At 42.0% G+C, this 22,816-nt stretch overlaps 1 protein-coding gene and 1 long non-coding RNA gene across 5 annotated transcripts in view; one reads left to right on the top strand and one right to left on the bottom strand.

The window, feature by feature from the left end:
• The window catches only part of Mtm1 (myotubularin 1), a 105,947-nt gene extending 90,748 nt beyond the window's left edge, over positions 1 to 15,199 (bottom strand). Inside the window, exon 1 of one of the 4 annotated variants that reach the window (XM_047535413.1) lies at positions 15,063 to 15,199. In XM_047535413.1, the coding sequence (XP_047391369.1) occupies positions 15,063 to 15,088 (26 nt within the window). In that variant the 5' untranslated portion in view covers positions 15,089 to 15,199. Of the gene's footprint in view, positions 1 to 9,533; positions 9,610 to 15,062 lie in introns of those variants that run through there. The other 3 variants (XM_047535411.1, XM_047535414.1, XM_047535415.1) reach the window with 3 other exon arrangements.
• The window catches only part of LOC124971746 (uncharacterized), a 48,813-nt gene continuing 35,863 nt past the window's right edge, over positions 9,867 to 22,816 (top strand). The window contains exons 1-2 of the long non-coding RNA XR_007106345.1: positions 9,867 to 10,002; positions 14,824 to 15,118. This is a non-coding gene — a long non-coding RNA (uncharacterized LOC124971746). The remainder of the gene's footprint in view (positions 10,003 to 14,823; positions 15,119 to 22,816) is intronic.

Here is a 22,816-nt window from a genome sequence, read left to right as displayed (position 1 = left end):
AGGACAAGTCTATAATTAAGTCCACCTTTCGGAGGTCCTAGCAATGGTCAATTAGCTTTTAACAAAGGTACCAAGGTGATTCAGTGGGGAAAATGATAGGGTTTTCTATGCATGATGTGGGAACAATTTAACGTCCATTTGGAAGAATAAATGAACTTTGACCTTTTCCTCACATAATACAAAAGTTTAACCTGAAATGGAACACAGGTATATTAGCTGTATGTTGCTGCATAACAAAGTTAATAACTGTAAACACACATTTATTATCTTACAGCTTCCATGGGTCAGGAATCAAGGCCCAACTTTGCTGGGTTCCCTGCTCAGGGTCTCACAAGACTGCAACTGAGGTGGTGACCAGGCTTCATTCTCATCTGGAGGCCAAAGTGGGGAAAATCTGCTTCTAAGTTCATTAATATGGTTGGCAGAATTCATTTCCATGAGGAAATGTGTGGTTGAGAGCCTTGGCATTTTGCTAGTTGCAAGTCAGTCATTGGCAGTTCCTAGACACCATGAGCAGTTCACTTTCTCAACATGGCTGTTCACATCAACAAGTCTTTGAGGAGACTCTTTCATGTCAGAGAGAACCAATTAACTCAAAACCAACTGCTTCTGATCTTAGTTGTAGAATCCTTTCCATGTTCTATTGGTGGAAGCAAGTTGTAGGTCCCACCCATATCAAGGCAAAAAGACACACAGTAGGAATACTGCAGGCTGGAAATCAGGGCAGCCATCTAAGCTCAGTCTGTCACATTAGATCCAAATATAATCCCTGAAAAAAAAGCTCTAGAGGGAAACTCAGGGGAAATTTTTCTGTGAACTTAGTTAGATGAAGATTCTTAGAAGACACAAAGCACAAACCATAGGTCACAGAGAATAAACAGGCCTTCACCAAAATTAAAATATCTTTGGCACAGTTAAGAAAATGAACCATAGTTGGAGAAGAAAAAGTATTTACATATCACATATCTGAAAAAGGACTTAGAACCAGAATATGTAAAGAATTCTCACACCTTAATAAAACAGATAATTCAATTTAATAAAAATCAGGCAAAAGAACCTGACAGGAACTTCACTAAAACAAGATAAGTTTAATGGTCAATAATGGCTGCTAAACAAATGAAGACATGGTCACTATAATTAGTCAGTAGGAATATTACCACAAGGCAATGCCATTTCCACAACTACTCAAACAGCTAAAATTTAAAAAGACAATGAGTGGGAGATTACAACACTGGTGGAGCAGTTGCCTAGCATGTACAAGGCCATCCCCAGTACTGAAAAAAAAAATCATATGTACAAACAGAGAAACAACATGTATCCATTTGTTTACAATAAAAAAATTAAAAAAAAAAAACAAAAAAAAATCATACCTCCAAAAACAAGACAACAACAGGTATTGATTAGGACATTCCAGAGGAAACCTCTTACTTTACCAGTGGGAATGCAAAATGGCACAATGGTAGAACTACTCTGGAAAACAGTTTGATGATGCCTTGTAAAGTTCAACATATACTACACATGATCCAACAATGTTTTGCCTAAGTACAGTATTTACACAAGACAAAAGAAAAATCTGAGTCCACACAAACATGGAAATAAATGTAGTAGCTTTACTCTTTCTTAATGGCCAAAAACTGAATCAAATCAACTGTTCGTCAACTAGTGAACATTATCACCATACTATGGAGTACCACTCAGCAACAGAAGGTCAAGAACTATTGATACATGCAACAACATAGAGAATATAAAAAACATGCTCAGTGAAAGAAGCCAGCCATGAAATACCATAAATCTCTTAGTGACAAATTTGAAAGAATGCCTTGCACTGACCCTCCATTCTCTAGCCATGATGAAGTTAAGTGAGGAATCGGTTTTGAAAATTTCTAGAAAATGTATTTGCAAACTTAAAAAATATGCTTCTAACAGCTCACAGGTGAATGAATTAATTACAATGGGGATTAGAATATACTTGATAATAAAAATATTAATGAAAACATTTATGTTTTGAAACATCCAAACAGTAGAATAAGTCCAGACAAGAGAGGAAGAACAAATGAAGAAAAGTGATTTCTGGGAAATATTTTAAGTGAAAAAAATCAAGAGCCTGAATAGTACGTGAAGTCTGCTTTTCTGTATATCAGAAAAGAGGGGAATGCAAATACATACATGTGTTTTTATGCTTGCTCAAATTTGCAGAACAACACACAGAAGTATGAACTAATATACGGCTATCCTGGGGGAGCAGGATGTCTGGCCAGATAGGGAAGCAAGACTTTTCTGAATATATCTTGCTCTAAATTTGACTTTAAAGTCACATAAAGTCATTAAATTTTTATTTAAAAACCATAAAAAATGGAAACAAATGGACACAATCATTATCAAGTTGATCCCATAACCACAAATGATAAACCTGTTAAGAGTAATTAAAAAGAACAAATAAAAACATGAGAAGGCACAAATAAACCACAGTAAGATGCAGGAGTGAAGACAGACATCACTACAGATATGGCAGACATCAACTGGTAGTTTCAACTCTTCCAGGTCCAGATGGATCTATGAGCAAGTTCTATTAGTGTTCAAGGAACAGATAACTCCAGTCCTACAAAAACTTCCAGAGAGTAGAGAAGCACTTACTTTATAAGGGTAGCATCATCATGATGCTAGGCAGTGACAGTACAGATTTAAAGCCAAATCTTACTAGCAAATACAGATATGAAAACCCTGAAGCAAACTGTCTCGATCAAATCCAGCAGTTAAGAAAGTTCATGATCACAATGGGTTCATCATAGTGATACAAATTTAGTTAATGCAACAAAGTTGTATTAGAAAACCCCTTAAAATAGCCCACATCAACAACCTCCAGCATCAGAAACCCGAGGCATGATGCCAGGGAACTCAGAGTTGCACAAGCACCTCAGGTGGCTCTGATATGGCTTGCCACTCCAAGTGCCACTCAGAGCAGCAGCCTGGGCATCACCTGGGAGCCTGCTGGAACAGACATGAGCACTCCGCTGCCTCATCCCAGACCCACTGTCATACTTAACCCAGTGAAGCTGGAGGAGTGCTCCTAAAGTTGCTGCTCTCAGCTTGAGTGGCAGGCCATACTCACCAGGAAGCCTTTTTCAAAATTCCCATGTCAGTTTCACCCCAGATTAATTAAACACAAATGTCTGTGGGTGGGGCTGAGACAACAGTATTTTAAAACTCCCCAGGTGGTTCTAATGAGCAGGCAGCATGGCAAACCACTGGTCTGTAGTATTCCCAAGAGGAGGAAACTTCTATTTAGATACTCTGCACCATCTTGGAAGAGCCAGGAAAAACAGACACACTCCTCGAGGCCTATGGCTTTACCCCCAAGAGAAAGCACACATTTGTCACACGTTATGCCAACAGCTCTGCCCCCATCATGCAGTTTACAAAAGTGACATGGGAAGAAAAAGTACCTGTAGTCCTGAGCTTTGTGGAAGCTACAGCCCAGAAGTCAGACTCACCTGGTTTCCATCCTCAGGCAGCTGCTTCTTAAGCGTGTCGCCTGAGACCTAACTTCTCTGGAAGAAGTTCTGTGGGAATGTTAATACTTTATACCTCAAAGTGATATTTAGGACTTAAATGAGACATCATGTGAAAGCAGTGGGTTAAGGCCCTCGCAAAGATTATGCCTAATGTTAATGTATGTTATTACTGAGGCAGCTGGTCAGGTATTGGCAGTAACTCTGATGAAATCACCAGCAAATCCAGGCCAAAAGGTAACTCTCCACATCATGCTAATATGGTAGCAACTGATCTATGCAACTCCTAAACACATGTGATGCAACTAGTGTACATGGAGATGTGAGGTCATGACAAAATACATGCAGGATTTAGACAACTTATTACAAAAAACAGGGCCTCTCATTAATAATGTTGACTACCTGTTGAAACAGTATTTTTCATCAATTGGGTTAAATAAAATATATTAAAACTGACTTCACCTGTTTACTTTTTTTTTTTTTTTTTACTGTGGCTACAAAAAACTTTCAAACTACACATGACTTACATTCTCTTTCTCAAAGGCTCAGGAAGCCAGGATGTGAACTGGTACTCTTAGATTAGATTGGCCTTTTCTAACTTTAATTTACATACAGTCACCAGAAGGTCTCATTAACATGCAGATCTTGATGGAATATTCTGCAGGAGTTCTAACTGGATGTGGGACCAGACCTGAGATTCTACATTTGTTACAAGCCCCCAAGAGTGGCTACTGAGGAGGAGTAAGGGCATCTAGACAACATCAACAAAGAGAAAATATTTCATGACAGAAGTGATGGGAACCTCTGGGAAAATCGAGTTGATAACAGGAAGAAAGTAAATGTCCTGCCTCTTACAGTGAGAGATCCAAAGAAGTGGGGGCCCAGCTCCAACAGGACTCTCTCTGAGGGCAGGGAAGGTGATGCAAACTTTCTGTCCCAGATCACCACCAACTGATGTGTGCAAGAAACACTTCAATCAGGAAACTCAAAATGGAATACTAGCTGGGGTTCCCTTACATTCTGTGCCACATAAGCATTGTCAATGGCAGCACCCTTCCAAGGTCTTACTGAAACCAAGAGCAATTTTTCCTTTTTGCTGCTACCCACAAATAGTAATGACCACCTGTGCACCACAGCCCGGGTCACTGCCATACAGGTACATTTATTACCTCAGTTAAACAGCTGGGGCCAATTCCAGGCCAGGCTGGAAGTAAGTGCAGTCCCCATTCTCCTAAATCCCCACCTAAGTAATCCCAGAGCCATAAAGGAATTTAAAGCACCACCCGATGCTAAGAATGTTCTTTATAACCTACCTCTGCCCCAGTAGCTCCCATGGAGGGGAAAGGATGACACTGACCTGATGTTGCAGCCCATGTTAACAGGCTCAGGGAAATGGTGTATTTTCTTCTCACAGAAAGTCCAAGGTCATGATATCAAAATATAATTATCGCATGCTACAGAAAGGGTACCACTGTGTGTTGTCAAGGTTTGTACAGGGCCTAAGAGCTGAATGTGTTACAAAAAAGTTCACTTTGTTCTTCCTTTCAATTATTACTCTTTGACTTCCTCCTCTACCCTCCTCACCCCAAACATAACAGCAAGCAAAGCAAAAACCTATACTTTAAGCGTTCATGACACAGTCCAAAGATCCAGAAGTTGGAAATAAAGGGGTGGCAAGCCAATGTGAGAGACCTCTCCCATTCCTGGATTCTAAGAACTTTCTTAAGCATTTGTTATTTGCCCACAGAGAGAAAGGCTAAGTACAAGCTCTACTTCATCTTGCAGACAAGGAGCACAATCTCCAGAATGATTAAAGTGAACATGTCCAAACAATTCTAAGCTGTGCCCTCCCCCCATCCAGTGCAAGTCAATGAATGTTTACTAACTGTTTACTGGGTGCACTGGGTCATGTTCGGTTTCACACACCCAGAAAAATGTCTCTGACCTCAGACTTCTTTATTACAAGTTTGGAAGATGAAAAAAATTAATACTGAAATATGTAGGAGTTACCTATCAAGACAAAGAATCAAGGAACAACCATACAAAACTAGTTTAAATACACAGAATTGCAAAGAAGCCCTCATGGAGTCCTTTCAAGATACTGAGGAACGAATTCAAGGGCACTCGACTCCAGTCCTGAGGTACTGACCTGGTGAGCAATCAAGTCTCTGGATCTCTTCTCCAGAGCCCGGATCACTTTTCATCCTAACCTAGAAGCACAAGCATCCAGTCTATTATGAACTGAGGAATGCAGCAGGGCCTCAAGCTGGCTGAGGAGCCAAGGTCGGGACTTGATCAGAAAAAGGAAAGACTTCCATTCTGAGACACTTGGGAAAGGGGCAGGTAAAATTCCCAGAAGCAGGAATCACCTTGATATCATTCTATAATTGCTGGTTTTACAGAACTTTTAAGAAAAAATAAAATGAAAACTCATAAGGTACACAAATGGCTTCAGGCCATTTGCACTAGGCACTAAAACACCTGCATATTTCAATGCTGACAGCTGTGAGAGACTGAGGCAGACAGGCCACACCTATAGTTAAGGGAAAGATGAGCCAAGAACAGGAATGATGGCTGCTCTCACACACAAGTTCTCTAAACAACTACGGCTTGTATAATACTATAGTGCAATCATGATAATGCTGCACAGCTTACAAAAGGCTCTGATGCACATCTGATTCTCGGAAGAACGCTGAAAGCTTGGGTTTTCTAAGCTCTATCTTACAAATGGAACAGCTACCAACAGTGAGGTAAAATGACTTGTCCAGTGTCATAGAGTTAAAGCAGAGAACTAGGACTTGAAACCAGCTTCTGGAATCCAAATGTAGGAAGTTTCTTATCATATCACATGGACAACGTGTTCATTTACCACTTGTTTCTCTGGTAGAAATAGGAAGAAAGCACTTGTACATGATGCCAATTTTCTAAAGAGATGCTTCAAATTCATAAAAAGGATGATTGTCAAGGTACTCACTATGGGAAAACACACATTATATATTTCCAGTGAAAGCCCTTCCTCCAACTACAAGAGAGGGATTGCAAGGAGGCATTCTTTCTCTATGGTTGTTTGTGGTAACGAAAAAAAAAAAAACACTTGGCCCCAAGTAATCAACTAATTTTTTAAATCCAACCAGTAAAGGGAATTAAGCATTGCAATATCTGAGGACACTGCTAACAATGTCACCTGAAATTAAAATCTCATACCAACAATGAAATGCAAAGGAAATGTCTAGAAAATCCAGCATACTGGATTTGTAATAGTTTATTAGGACATAGCTAGGATCATTGTTTTTCTTGAAAATAAGACATCCAAACAGTTGAAGTCAATAACAGCTAAATTTTATTGAGTGCTTCTATGTGCAAGACTATTCTAAGCATTGCGCGCGCACGTGCACACACACACACACCCACACACACACAATCTACTCAGTCCTCCCAACATTCCTTTAAGAAGATAGTATCATTATTTTCATTTTACATATAAGGAAACCCAGGAGCAGAGGTAAATCCCTTGTGCAGGATCACATAGGTAATAATAATGCCAGGATTCAAATCTGTGAATCCTGAGCAATAGCAACCCCCCAATCTGAAAAAAAAGTAAAAAATGGACTTAGGAACTAGAAAATAAAGAGAGCAGAACCCCGAAGAGATCAGAAAGAGGGAAGAGAAATTACTAAATGATGAAAACAACCTATTATTCTGTTATAAAATTGAATAAACCTTAGAAATAAATAGAATCTCAAGCCTTTGTAATCCTCTGGCCACTGGTTAAAAATGTCACCTACTGAGCCTTGAAGAGTCTCTGCTTTTGTCTTTATTTTGGAGCCCTCAATAAAACTGAGATTCATGTGTTTTCAGTGGTTTCTAAAGTAAATACATTTTGTTAATCCTCTTCTCATTTTAGAGGACCACTGGAGTATTTTTTGTAACTTTAATCATTTCAGAATCTACAAATTTAAAAAATTGCTTTGAAGACATTGAACTTACAGAACTTGGGAGAATTGAGTGGTACTAAACAGATGAACTTTTACAGTGAGTTCTCACTAATACCATTTTATTAGTGAGTGCTCTTGTTCCTAAGATCTTGAGTACTTCTTTACTCTGGAGCTAGTTCAAAATGAACTGGTTTGCTTTACAAATCACACAATACAAAGAAAGACAATTATTTCAGATAACAGGTTCACAGTACAAACCGGCATGCAGGAAGAGGAACTCTGGTGTAAGGTGGCCTGAGAGTCCAGCAGAGCCTTCTATAGTTAGTCAGTTATCTACAGAAATGGAGATTTGAAAACCACCTTCCCAGATGTTTGGAAACACTGTTTGCATGTAAGAAGGAAAAAAGTAAGATTGTAATGAACTTATCTAAGAGGCATTAGTGGGAGAAATGATGACTCCACAGAATCTGTTGGATTGCTGTTGCTTTGGGATTTATTTGCTTTAGTGGAGCAGCAGCTGACAATCTAAAACTAGCAATTCAAAGTGATGTCCAAGTCACTCTCAATTATGCCTGCTTGTTTTATTGTCATTGCAGAACGTCAGAGATTTTTTTTTAACAACATTCAGCTCTGCTGGAAAATATCATTGCTTATTTTTTTATTGTCTGCATCCCCACACAAATTCCAGAAGGCCTCCTTGATGGTGCTCTCTGCTTAGGATACTGTGGAATCTGTTTAATGAATGAAACCACTAACAACTTGATAAATATGTTATAACTTTAAGGTATGGAGACCAATCATATAATAACCATAGTATAAGCCCCAATGAATGCTAATCACCTTGAAACACAACAGGAGCGACACTAGTTTGAATTCTTATCCAGTGTGTGGAATCTCTTAAGGGTTTGATTTTGTTAAACAGTCAGAAGTCATTCAGTCAAATGTGATGAATGCCTGATCTGCCCAATAGATACGTTGGATAAAAAGCAAAAGGTGTCTAAAGTAACAAGCCCAATTATCTGAGCTGGCTAGTACACTAGTTTTGAAGGAAAATGATTTGAACCATCGTAAAACTTCTGGCTCAGTCTCAAGACTGTAAGTTAGATACTTTCCAAGGAATAACAGAATTGTGGGACAAGAACCCATATTAGACCGACAACCAATACACTCCCAGACACCTGGCTTGTGATACTAGCTTTGCCACATTAGTTAGCCTCTCTGGGATTCAGTTTCCCCATTCAGGAAACAAATTATATGAACTTCAAGGTCTCAGTCATTTGTACAATGCCACGATTCTGCTCTTGGGAAGATCTGCTTTAAAAACTAGTCACAATCCACTTAGTTTCATACGTTGTAACCATCCATGCAGTCCATAATATAATTTTGTGCAACAGATCAACTTCATAACACTAAAATATGTTTTTCACTTCCTGAGCGCAGCAAAAGACAACCCGACCAAGGGCGCTTGCTCGTGCCTGTGCATACTTCCGACTGCGTATCAGGGAACTAACCGTTCCTTCTCCGACCTTCCCTCAACTGTTGCAAAAGCAGATAAATCTCCTGTGCACACACAGAAACACTGGACCAGAGCGACGATTATGGTTTCTCAGCCAGTGCCGGGTTGAGTCCACTCCGCAGGGGCACGGGGGATGCGGAGGGTGCCCACCCCGCACAGAGGGCCAGGGCGAGGACCAACCGCAGCGCGTCGCCGAGGAGGCAGGACAGCCGCCCGGCCCGCTCTCCTCCCCGGACAGGGAAGCAAAGTACAGGCAGCAGCTACGACATCTGTTCCCCGCCTCAGGGCGCTCCAGCCTCAATTCCCGTACCGACCTTCGTCCGCCGCCGGCCGAGGACCCAGGGTGGGGAGAACTGGGGGAAACCAGAAGCACCTGTCTGCTGCTCCCCGGCCTCAGCCCTGCCCCGCGGGGACAGAGAAGACGCTCGGGCGAACCCCACCCCCACCCCAGCGGGTGCGCTGAGGCCCCGCGCGACCCGCCGGTCCGTGGAGTCCCAACTTCCCCCTGCCAGTACCCCCATCACAGGTCCCCGCAGCGGCCGGCTCACAGCCAGACCAGCCGCGAGCACTTACCCACCTTGGGCTCCCGGCGCCACCGCCGTTGCCAGGCTGCTCAGCTCCCGGGCCCTGCTCCGCCCCCTCCGGGGCCCGCCCCGCCCCCGTGGCCTCCCCGCCCCTGGCCATTGCCTGCTGCCCTCCTCCGCACACCCGTTGGCGGGGATGGGTCACGTGACCGAGGCGGAGGTGGACGGAAGGCTCCGTGCAGACCTAGGGAGCCGCTCTGAGGGGCGGGGCTCTTCGACCCCGAGGCTGCTGGGAAGCCCTCTGTGCTGGGACTTGTAGTTCGCCACATGGTGCCGGGAATGGGCAGGGCCGAGATGCCAAGGGCCACCCTGTAAGGGAAGTCGGAATCAGCGCCCTGCGGAGGCAGCTGGGAAGCGTAGTCACAGGACTCTTGGCTGGGTCTCACAGTTTTCCTACAATAAAGGGGAAATCCAGAGGGAAAACTTCTCTAGATAAAACTTTTGCAGATGTCACTGAGGTAAGTTATTACGGGGCGGGGTACATCGGGTTCGCTGAGTGAAGTTAAGATACTGTGAGGGAAAAAGGAAATCTGCACTGCTGCAAGATCTGCAGTTCACAAACTCAGCTAATATAAGCATTTCAAGTCAAAATTTCTTCTACTTTTTGAGATTTTGCCGAGGTGACCATTAATACAGTAAATAGAGACAGGAAAAAGAGAATGAAGACAAAGTTCAAGAAGACAATTAAGTGCGTAATCAAAGAAAACTATCACATAGAATAATGAATATAATGTCTCTTGTGTGGTTTAATAGAGTAATTTTATGTGAGCACGTTGATTAAATGAAATCACTATATTTTGATCTTTTTTCCTCTTATATTTGTTAGTTCTCCATTGCCTAAAAACAGCCTTGTACCAGTCAGTGTAAGACACACATACATACCCACATACAGCAGTCCCCCCCTTATCTTCACTTTCACTTCCTGTAGTTTTAGTAACCCATATTTAATTATGGTAAAAATATTAAATAGAAGTTTCCAGAAATACACAATTCATGTTTTAAATTTCACAGCATTTTGAGGTAGTGATATTTCTCAATGTCCAGCTCTTCTGTCCCACCTGAGACATGAATCATCCCTTTGTCCAACATCTCCACACTGTGTAAACTTTCTGCCTGTTTGTCACTTAGTAGCAGTCTGTCTACCTTTCTTTTTTTCAGTGCTGGAGATTGAACCCAAGGATACTTGAATCCTGAGCTACGTCCCTGGCCCTTTTTATTTTATTTTTTTTATTTTGAGACAGAAGCTCACTAAGTTACTAAGGCTGGCCTCCAACTTGTGATCTTGCTACCTGAGCCAAGTTGTAGGGATTACAGGTGCATACCACTGCAGGTGGCTAGTAGCCATCTTGATTATCACATCAACTTACTTGGTATTGTAGTACATGTGTGCAAGAAACCCTTATTTCATTTAATAATGACCTTAAAGCCCAAGAGTAGTGATACTTTTCATTAAAATTATTCTATTTTATTTTTCACTATTATTGTTAATATTTTACTGTGCCTAGTTTATTAAGTTAACTAGGTGATACCTGTGTATATATAGGAGAAAACATAGTATGTATAAAGTTTGGTACCATCCAGAGTTTCAGGCATCCACTGGGGTTATTAGACAATATTCTCTAAGCACAAGGGGGTCTATTGTATATATACATATATACTCTATTAAGGAGCCCAGACTTCTCAGATGAACAAAGAGGCCCTTCTGAATCCAACCAAACCCATTCATCTCCCAGTATACCTCTTCTCTCTCTTTACCCCATGTCCTGGTCTAGTCACAGAGAATTTCTTTCTAGTCTCTGGCTGATCCAGGTCCTTTCTTTCCTCCAGCCCGTTCCATTTGTTCCTTTCCCCAGCCCCCAACACTACACCTGGAGAGACAGCAGAATAGCACTTGCTTCTGGCCAGGCAGTCTTAGAAGCTCCTCCCAGTGCCCTTCGCATTATACTAATGTTATCATTTGCTTGCATGTCTGCCCTGCCAACTTCCCTCCCCAGACTGTGAACTTCTTTGAATAATATTCATGTTTGTGCTGAATTTCAAAGCATGCTCATTAAATTTGCTTGCCAGAGAGACTCCTGGTGGGCTGCTGAATAAATGGATTCCCAAAATCTGTGAATTTGGGGGCAGAGGGTTAGAGAAAAATCTGGATGGGTGGAAGAAAGGCAGCAGCTGGGTGGGAGATCTTCTGTACAGTAATTGTACAAGTTAAGTGTTCAAGGATGAAGCTAAAGCCCTTTGCTCAGGTTGGGGGTTGGGTACTGAGCAAAGAACGTCCTTTTCCTAAGGAAATATGTGTTAGTCAGCTTTCCATCCCTGTGAAAAAATACCTGAGAAAAATGTCTGAGAGGAAAGTTTTATTTTGGTTCACAGTTTCAAAAGCATCCATCCACTGTCACTTGTCTCATCTCTTTGGACCTTTGGCAAGGCGTAACATCATGGCAGTGAGCATGTGGTGAAGCAAACCTGCTTACCTTGGGGCAGCCAGGAAGAAGGGACCAGGAAAAAATATAGTCCCTAAGTACCCACTCCCTCCAACAAGGCCTTACCTCGTAAGTTTCCATCACTACCCAATAGCCCATTACATTATGAATCCATCAATGAATCAATACATTGATAGTTAGAGCCCTCTTGATCCAATCACCTCCCCAAAGGTCCTACCTTTGAACCCTGTTACCTTGGGACCAAGCCTTCAACACATGAGTCTTTGGGAAACATTTACAATCTAAACCATAACAAGGTAGTTGCTGGAGAAAACTTCTCCAGGGTCCATCTGGGTCCAGCCCCTGCACAGCCCCATATGTGGAAGGATGGAATCCAACCAGAAAGGGTCAGTAGAGAAGACTGACCTCTGGTCTGTGGGACAGAAGTAGTGACCTCTCCTGTGCCTGTCTTATGGTATAGGTGTATAGATCAAATGAACCAAACAGATGTGGAAGCTCTTTAAAAATTGCAAGGGTTATGTGTTATACAAGAGCTACCCCCTTTCCCTTTGCAAAATCACTGTATTCACAACCATGTCCCACCCTCCTTCACGCTAGGGCTGCATCTTAGAATTCATTGTGTGTGTGTGTGTGTGTGTGTGCACACGTGTACGTGTGTGTGTGTGCGTGTGCATGGGTTGGGGGATTCTTCAGGCTTCCATGAACTTTACACACATGTGCACACACACTTCCCAAGATGCAGGACACCTGGCCTCCTGGAGCTCATGGACAATAGGGTGAGGTAGTAATGGATGTGACATGAGGCTGATTCTTCAACAACCTTTCTGGGCTGCACATCCTATACCTAGTGCCCACCTCCCTAAAGTTTTTCTGCTTCTGCTAAGATGGACTGGAGTAGACTCCTGCCATTCTTGGCTTTATGCTATTCTCTGAAATTGGAGGACTAGAGTAGGAAGGATCAGGAGGAGCCTCCACAAAAATTTTGGCCAGGCATACCCTTCTCTTGAGAAACTGACATGAGAGAGATAAAGCCAACTTCCTGTTCCTTTGCCTTAGCATGCCTACCACCTGGGCTCCTGGGCTCTAGGTCTCATCTCTCAGTCCTCTTACTATGCCTTGGAAGGGCTCCAGGGGTAGGGGAAGGTGAAAGAAAGGGAATGGTATCTTTATGGAGGAAGGAGAAGACGGGAGAAACAAGTGTTTGGGAATAAAGACAATAATATAGTTGCAAAGCCCCATGCCCTAGGAGGCTGAACTTGGATTTGGGAAACCAAACTCAGTTCTCAGAAATTATACTGGCCAGCTGCTGAACATGGGAAAACCACTTCACTTCTCTGACCATTAGCTGCTTTCTCTGAAAAGAGAGGTTGAATGCCATTTCCCAGGAGTGTTATGTCCTTGCACAGTGAGGATAAATGTGTGTCAAGTTGGCAGCATTTCCATGCTACCATGATGGTCACTGGGCAGAGAGTGGGAAAAGGCAGGAGATAAGTTTCTGGGCACTGGCATGAAGTCCCTAGGGTTCAAATCCTAGCTCTTCTACTTGCTAGGTGTGTGACTCTAGGAAAGTACATATCCCCAGGCCTCAATTTCTTCATCTGTGAAATGAGGATATTAGTATCTACTTCATAAGTTTGTGATAAAGAATGAACAATGAATGCCAGGAATAGCTTTTGCTTTAAGGAGAACAGTAAGAGGTCCTACACTTCCTCATTTCAAAACTTATTAAAAATATATGGTAATCAAAACTTTATGCCAGATGAGTGAAATGGAATAAGCCCTCAAATTATATAGTGCAATGATTTTAGACATGGGTGCCAAGACCATCCAGTGGGGAAAGGAGACACCATTTCAACAAATGGTGGTGGGGAAACTAGATATTCACATGCAAAAGAAGGAAATTAGACTCTTACCTTATACCATATATGAAAATTAACTCGGTGTTAGAGTGCCTACCTAGCATGTACCCAGTCCTGAACTTGATCCCCAGCAACACACACACCCATTAACTCAAAATGGATAAAAGACCCAATACAGGAGGAAATCTTAACTTTGTTTCTTTTCTTTTTGTGGTGCTGGGGATTGGACCCAGGATGCCCTACCAATGAGCTACATCCCAGCCATTTTTATTTATTTGTTGATTTTTAAAAATTTTGAGACAGGGTCTCACTAAGTTACAGAGTCAAAAAGTAAACAGCTCAAATTTCCATTAGTAGTGAATGGCTAAACCAACTCTGGTATATGCATAAGATGGAATATTGCATATCAATATAAAGGAAGAACTATAGATCTAGGGGAGAGCATGAATGAATCTCAAAATTATCTAAAAAGTATAAAACTGTTGCTATAAACTAAAAATAAACAATACCCAAATTATTATAGACTATATGAATCCACTTATGTTACATTTTGTATTTGCAGTGCTGGGAATCAAACTGGGGGCCACAGCATGCTAAGCAGGTGTCCTACAACTGAGGTACACCCCCAGCCCCTTATGACATTTTGGAAAAGACAAAACAATCATGATAGAAAGCAGATCTGTGGTTGATTCCGGTCAGAAGCCAAGACAGAGGTGTGGAAGAGAATTGACTCCAAAGGGGCAAGAACAAAGTTTTGGGAATGATGGAAATTTCTATATCTTGATTATGACGATAATTATACAACTGTATACAATTGCCCAAACTCATTAAGTGTAAACATGATATGAGTGAAGTTCATTGTAAGTAAGCTTTACTTCAATAAATTGAGGTTAAAGTGTGTGTGTTGAGGGGTAACCTCAGTTAAGTTTCTAAAGCTACCTAGAATTGCCAATTTCTTTTTGTTTATTTGTTTTCTAAGAGTCTTGGGATCTTTTTGAAGAAAGGATGGTGAAGCTTGCCCCACACATACCACCAAGGATGTGCTACACAGGAAGAGTTGGAGTGAGGCTATGGAAAATACCCACCGGGAGAAGAGGGAGTCCAGCCACATAGGGCTGGAACAGGGAGTGCCTACCTGAATGAAGGAGGCCAAGGGACTGTGTCCAGACAGAGGGAGCATCACCCTATTGGTCTCCAGGGACCAGAAATTTCCCCTACCTTTTCACTGGGTTCCTGAACGCCATGGAGGTCAACCTGGACTCTTCACCAAACAGGTGGGAGCACTACAGCTTCTCCTGGTATTTCACTTGTGTTTTCTCATAGAACTGATGCTGAGTGGGGGCCTCCTTGGGGTGGCCCTGCAGGTCAGCAAGTTCTCTTTTCCCAGGTGCTAGGTGGAAGTTTAAGCTAAGTAATAAGCCATGAAAGCTCTCCCACCCAGAGTGAAACTCTGGTTCCTCATACCAGGCATTCTTGTAGACAGGCTTATTGGGCTTATTGTTGTGACATCACAATGTGAACAAAGACCCGCCCTGGTTGCCTCCCTCATTGCTAGGCAAATTTAGGGTGTCCATGGAGAGCTTTGAGGTTTAGTCTCCAAGCAGAAAGGGGAGAAAATTGCCCCAAAGTTCAGTCACAAACCAAAGCCACAAGAAGAAATTCCAACTCTCAAGATCCCCTCCCTGTGCCTCCAATTGTGAGGTTTTGGTTTTTAAATCTCAATTTCTTACACCAATTTTTTTGAGGAAGTAAACCCTATGAATAAATGTAGAAAGACTCAAGATTAAAATCAAAAGAGAATAATGAAACAGGGAAAAAATGAATATGAAAACCCAAATGTCAGTAGATAGTCACTGAACCTGAGTGAAACTGTAAGATTAAATAAAAAGTAAAATAGGAATAAACTTGATTAAGGAGGAAAAACCCTTGCACACTAAAAGCTATAGATGTTTAAAGAATTTTTAAAACATAAATAAATGGAAAGGCAGCCCAGTTGATGGATTGGGATGTCTAATATTGTTAGGATGCAACTACTACCCAAAGTAATCTACAAATTCAATGCAATCCCTATCAAAATACCACGTTTTTTTTTAACAGAAATAGAAAAAAAAAAAACTATCGTAGAATTCACATAGAAATCAACGGATCCCAAAGAGTCAAACAATCTGAAAACAAAACAAAACAACAAAACAAAGTGAAATAAGCCAATCACAGAAACACAAATACTTATGATTCTGTTTACATGAGGGACCTAGAGTAGTCAAATTCATAGAGGCGAAAAGTAGAAAGTTGGTTTGTGAGGCTTGAGGGAGGGGAAAGGAAATTGTTTAGCGGATATGGTTTCACTTTTGGAGGAGGAAAGAGTTCTGGAGATTGATCGCATAATTATGTGAATGTACTTATCACTATTGAACTGTATACTTAAAATGGTTAAAATGCCCATTTTTTATCTTATGCATGTTTTACCACAATGGACAATTTAAAAAGGACTAAACCTTCACATGAAGCTGGAGCTAGGGGAACCAAAGCCTCAGGTCCATTGACAATGTTCTCTGTTTTGTGTCAGATGGGATTGTACCTTTCAAGGTCAGCATGTACCCAGGACAGGAGGTCTCATGTCCTGCTTCAGAAACAAAGCCTCCCACAAGGAGCCAAAGTAACTAAGACCCTAAGACCCAGGCAACCAGAAGCATGAGGGAAGCCAGAACATGTGTCCTTTCCAAAACAAATACTATCCCCTCTTTGTTTCACTGCCAGAAACTCCTGAGAGTTGTGAAGGGGGGATCCTTTCCCAGAATATCTTCCCAGACCCTCCTCTCTCAGGAGAACAAACATGGGAGAGAAGGCCAACAGCATGTGCTGGGGGGCAGGGGGTGTCAGTGGAACTGCCCTAGAAACCGCAGGCCAAGGACCTCACCAGGGCAGTGAGTGCTCCCCAGACAGTCTGACAAATGTTCTCCTTTTCCGGTTAGAGCCTCCAGGGATCACATCAAAGAGATTATTGACCAATGGGGCACATGAGCACCCCTCAAAAGAAACATATTAACCCTATGAGTTTTCATGTGGGAGCCTCCAGGGGTAGCTTTTTTGGGGAGGGATACTGTAGGTTGGCCCCAGGGGTGTTTTACATCCCCAATCCTATTTTTTATTGTGGGACAGGGTCACTCCAAGTTACCCAGACTGACCTTGAACTTGTGATCCTTTTGCTTCAGCCCCCATGAGTTGTGAACCCTGTGCCCAGCAGGGTACCTGTTTTTAAAAGAATAGAGTCTCAGCTGCCTCCTGAAGCCCTTACTCTGCCCTGTTGGGGCCCTAGGGAGTAAAACGTGTGTGTTTAGTGGCAGTATTTCTACTGACAGTTGTATCACCACCCACTAACCCTTCCTCACACTGTGGGGGCTCATGGGAACAAAGCTGAAGTGCTGGGGAGTGGGAGTATTAGCAATTTTTCAGACTGCTGATAGAGTTCCAGCAGAGCCTGGGGATCCAGGAGTGCACCTGGAAGCACACCTAGGCCCAGCTCCCAAAGCTGCCACATCTTCCTCCTCCCCTGCCCCTGACACAGACCATTGTTTGAGCCCTCATTTTTAACAGCCTTATTGAGATATCATTTACACAATATGAAATTCACTCATGTAAAGTGTACAATTCAATGGTTTTAAGTATATTTGCAGAGCTGTACAACCATCATTATATGTATGTCTAAAACATTTCATCATCCACCAAAGAAACCCTGTATGCGTTAGTAACTGCTCTCCATTTCTCCCTCCCAACTACCCCCTGGCAACCACTTCCTCTGTGGATTTGCCTATTTTTGACATTTTATATAAATGCAATCATACAATATACAGAGTTTTATACATGGCTTCTTTCACCTAGCATCATATTTTTGAGGCCTATCCATATTTTAACACAAATCAATACTTCATTTGTTGTTATGGCTGAATAATATTCCATCATGTATACATACCTACAATCTTTTTTTTTTTTTTTTAGTACCAGTTATTGAACCCAGAGGCATTTAACCACTAACCACATCCCTAGCCCTTTTATTTTGAGACAGGATCTTGCTGCATTGCTTAGGACCTAACTAAATTGCCAAGGCTGGCCTTTAAGTTGTGATCCTCCTACTTCAGCCTCCTAAGCTGCTAGGATTCAGGCATGTGCCGTTGCACCCAGCACCTACAATCTTTTGTTTATCCATTTATCTGTTGATGGAAATTTGGGTTATTTCTATCTTTCGACTCTTATGAATGATGCAACTAGAGGAGTATTTGTGTATAAGTTTTTGTGTGAACATGGGTTTTCATTTCTCCTGGGTATGCAGCAAAGAGGGGGATTACTAGGTCATCTGATAGTTCCATGTTTAGCATTTAAAGGAACTACCAGAAATTTCCACAGTGGCTGTCCCATTTTATATTCCCATCAGCAATATATGGGGGTTCCAAAGTTTTAGCTTGTTTACCAACATTTTTAATTATTCATCTTTTTAATTATAGCAATTCTAGTGGGTGAGAAATGGCACCTCATGAGTAATGAAGGTGAGCAAATTTTCATTTGCTTACTGGTGATTTGTATATCATCATTAGAGAAAAATCATATAAAATATTTGCCTTTTTTTGTTAAACTGTGTAATTCATCCTTTATTATTGAGTTGTAAGTATTCTTTATATATTTTGGATACAAGTGCGTTATCAGATAATTTGTAAAAATTTTCTCCCATTCTGTTGTTTTGTTGGTTTTATTTTCCCTTTCTGGATGGTTTCTCTTGAAACACAAAAGTTTTTCATTTTGATGAAGTCCAACTTATCTTTTTTCTTATTTCATTTTTTGTGCTTTGGGTACCATACTTAAGAAACCATTGTCAAATTCACATTCATGAAGATTTATTACTGTGTTTTTCCCAAGAGTTTTATAATCTTATTGAGGTCTTAAATGTTGGTCTATAATCTACTTGGAATGAATTTTTGTGTCTGATGTGAGGAAAGGGTCTAACTTCACATTTTGCATGTGGATATTCAGTGTGTCAGTCTCGTTTTATGAATGTTCCTGCATTGAATTGAATTGGCATCTTTGTCACAATTTGACTGACCATAAATGTGAGGATTTATCTCCAGATTCTCAATTTTATTCCTTTGAGCTATATATCTATCCTAATACCAGTACCAAACTTCTCTCTTCTGAGTTTACTAGGAAAGCCACTTTGGGTACTCTCAAGTATATCCAGTATTTTCAAATTCCCAAAGCACTTTCATCCCCTCTTCTTATCTGATCCACACAATAGCTTTACAAGACAAATAGAGTGATCATCCCTCTTCTATAGATGAGGAAACCAGGTCTCACAGAGGCTGTGAGAAGCTCAAGGTAATTGTGCAATGAGTGGTGGCACTGGGATCAGAGCCCCAGTTTTTGACCATGACTCCCTCCTGGAAAACACACTTTTCTAATTATAAGGTATGATTTAGACATACATGAGATGCTGAGTTGGATCCCTATCACCAAAAACATGTATGACTTTGTGTGTACACAATGGAATACTATTCAATCATTTGTGCAAACGTGGATGGAACTGGAAATCATTATGTTATGTGAAATAAGCAGATGCAGATACTGCATGATCTCATTCATATGTGAATCTAAAAAAGGTTTAACTCAGGGAAGTAAAGAGTAGAAGTAGAAAGTGGAATGGTGTTCATCAGGGAAACAGTCATAGCCACTGGCCAGAAACAAGTGATGAATTGGTGTAATAGATACAAACTCCTCCAAAAGTTCATTGCAGTCCAGGTTATAGGTCATGAAGGGAGAAGAGTCCAGAGTTCAAAGAGAGTAGTGAACAGAGCCCTAGGCTAGTGAGAAATCCAGGGAACCTCTCCAAAGAAAGTCCATTTGAGTTGACATCATGAGTGCCATAGGCTACAAGTGTATAAACTGCTGTGGAATGCAGAGAAAGAACTGATAAACTTTCAGGTGAGGTAGGGTATTTTTCACAGCAAAACTGATGTTTGGGATGGGCTTTGATCAAGGAATAGCAGGTAGAAAAGGAGGGGAGGGTCCCTCTAAGCTGAAGTTAGCACAGACAAAAATTATAGTGAGGGCTGGGATTGTGGCTCAGTGGTAGAGCGCCTGCGTAGCACATGTAATGTACTGGATTCTATCCTCAGCACCACAGAAAAATAAATAAATAAAGCTATAAAAAAGTCACAGTGAAGCCAGAATGGTGGGGCACGCCTGTGATCCCAGCAGTTCAGGAGGCTAAGGCAGGAGGATTGTGAGTTCAAAGCCAACCTCAGCAACTTATCGAGGTGCTAAGCAACTCAGTGAGACCCTGTCTCTAAATAAAATACAAAATAGGGCTGGGGATGTGGCCCAGTGTTCAAATGCCCCTGAGTTCAATTCCTGGCCCCTACCCCCTTTGCAAAAAAATAAGTTACAGTGACCACAGAATATATAGTCTAAACTAGGGAAAACAGACAGAAGCTGAGGTGTCCCTGGCAAAGTCCTACAAGTGATCACCCTAGCAAACACACACAATGGAGGGTGCAAGAAGCATTTAGGGAACAGAGAATTGGGTGGCAGGAGGGCTTAGGATAGAAGCTGAGTGCATTTGTTCACTGGGGATCTTCAACAAAGCACCCCAAACAGCAGCTTAAGAATAGAAATTGATCTTCTCACAGTTCTGGAGGCTTGAAGTCAGAGATCATGGTGTTGGTAGGGGCAGGCTCCCTCTGAAGGCTACTCTCTCAGCTTCCCGTAGTTCCTTGTTTTATGGTGGTACAACTTCTGTCTTCCCGTGGTGGTCTCTCTATGCCTGTCTCTCTGTTCAACTTTCACCTTTTCTCATTTTTATATTTTATTTTTTGAGATGGAGTCTGTTTCCCAGGCTGACTTTAAACTCACAGTTGTCCTAAGCCTTCCATGTAGCTGGGATTGCAGGCCTGTACCAGCACAGCTGGCTTGAATTTCCTTTTTATGAGGACACCAATCATTTGGCATTAGAATCTACCCTAATGACCTCATCTTAACTTGAACATCCCCAAAGAGCCTATTTTCAAATAAGATCACACTCCCAAGTACTGGGATTAGGACTTCAATATCATTGGGGAGACACAATTCGAGCCTTAAGAGTAAGGTAGAAGATAGTTATAACTGTGAAAGAAGGCTACACTGAAGAGTCTAGACTACCTGGAGGTCAGGGGCAGTTGCTACCAGTTGGTAAACTGGAGTGCAGCAAAACTGGTTCTGAAACAGTCACCCTGGTAGCCCAGCCCTTCCATTTGGTCCAGTTAGACAGGGCTGATTTTTTTTTTCTTGTTCTCTTCTTGTTTGCTCCTCACAGTTACAAAAAATACCTTTTTTGTACTTCCATTTTGGAAATCAAAGAAGGCAAAATGTACATCCCCAAACAATGGGATCCCTCCTCACTCTGGAGCCATTTGCAGCATCCTCGCCTGCAGGATGACAATGACTTTCTCCATTAGTGTACACAGTGCAGGCTGATTTCCAGCAAGGGCTCCTGCTATTTCTGCACACTCCCTGGCACACTCCAGCACCACAGCTGCGGGAGCACCACAGTTTGCTGCTTTGTCCTCTTTTTTACCTACTCAGCAAGGGCTGACCATAAGCTCGAGAATGCCACTGGGAGAAGTCTAGACAAGAAGGGGCAAGTCTGACCATTTCTGCTTCTCCACCTTCTTTCTCAAGGCCAAGATGTCTCACGGTGGTTACACAGTGATTACAGTAGCAGCTCAGGCCCTTCTGCATACCCTACCCTGGTCTGCCAGGCTGAGCAACACATTTTTTGTGGGCAAACATTAACCAAAGCAGCCCCTGCTTCATGCCTTCTTCCCTACATCAATTCTGCACACTCTCTGGTATATTCTCTAACAGGCCAGCGGGAATTTGGGTGCAGTGAAGCCCATGCAGGTGAGTCTTGGTTGCTTCAACTCTGGGAACCATTGTTGGGCAACCTCTTTTGATAAGTCCATCTCAGGGCAAATGTGTGAGTGAAAGCCTCAACCTGACTCACCCTCGACATTCTCAGGGCCATTTATTTGCTCCCATTTTCCTAAGAGTGCCAATTTCCTGGGCACCAAACATACCATATCTTCCCATATATAATCTTGTTGATTCCTCACAACTACACTGCAAGACAAGGACGATTATTATACCCACATCAAAGATGAAGAAACAGAAGTACAGAGATATTTGTGGACCTTCCCAGCACCACATGGCTCTTAAGTGGCATAGTGATTTGAACTCAGGGCTGATGGACTCCAGAGCCTTCATGTTCCCTCTGTGCCCTGCTATGCCTCTGCTTTGCAGATGTGTGTTTAGAGGATGAGCTTCAGCAACAACCACATCACCCCAACCCAGATCCAGCAGCTGCTCCTCCTCCTCCTCCCCCTTCTCCTCCTCCTCCTCCTCTTCTCCTTCTTCTTCTTCCAGGGATTGAACCCAGGGGTGCTTAACCAACATCTCCAGTCATTTGAAAAAAAATTTGAGACAGGGTCTCACTAAGTTTCTTAGGGCTTAGGCTAAGTTGCTGAGGCTGGCTTCGAGGCTGGCTTTGAACTTAAAATCCTCCTTCCTCAGTTTCCAGAAACACTGGGATTACAGTAGGCATGCACCACTGCACCTGGCTTTTGCATTCATTTCTATTTCTAAGACCAATGGGCTGCCTTCCAAGCCCTCTAATTCCTACAGGAAATTTATGGACACTGAAAAATTGGCATTCACTTAACCCTCCTACAGGGGCACGGTACCTGTTTCAGAGAGCTTAGTACCTTAAAATAAATTTCCCCAAATGCCTCTAACTTATGTAAAAGCAAACAAAAGCATTGCTAGTTTAAATTTTACTTCTTATTTCACAGCATTTTAGGTCAAATTAAGTTCTGGTTTTCTGTGAACTGTGTACACTTTGTATGTCTGGGGCCCTTCATAATCCATGTCCACAGTTCCTTGGTGCTCATTGA

The sequence above is a fragment of the Sciurus carolinensis genome, chromosome X (genome assembly GCF_902686445.1).
Source record: "Sciurus carolinensis chromosome X, mSciCar1.2, whole genome shotgun sequence".
NCBI lineage: Eukaryota > Metazoa > Chordata > Mammalia > Rodentia > Sciuridae > Sciurus > Sciurus carolinensis.
The sequence above is the reverse complement of the archived record's forward strand: the minus strand, read 5'-3'. Positions and strand labels throughout refer to the sequence as shown.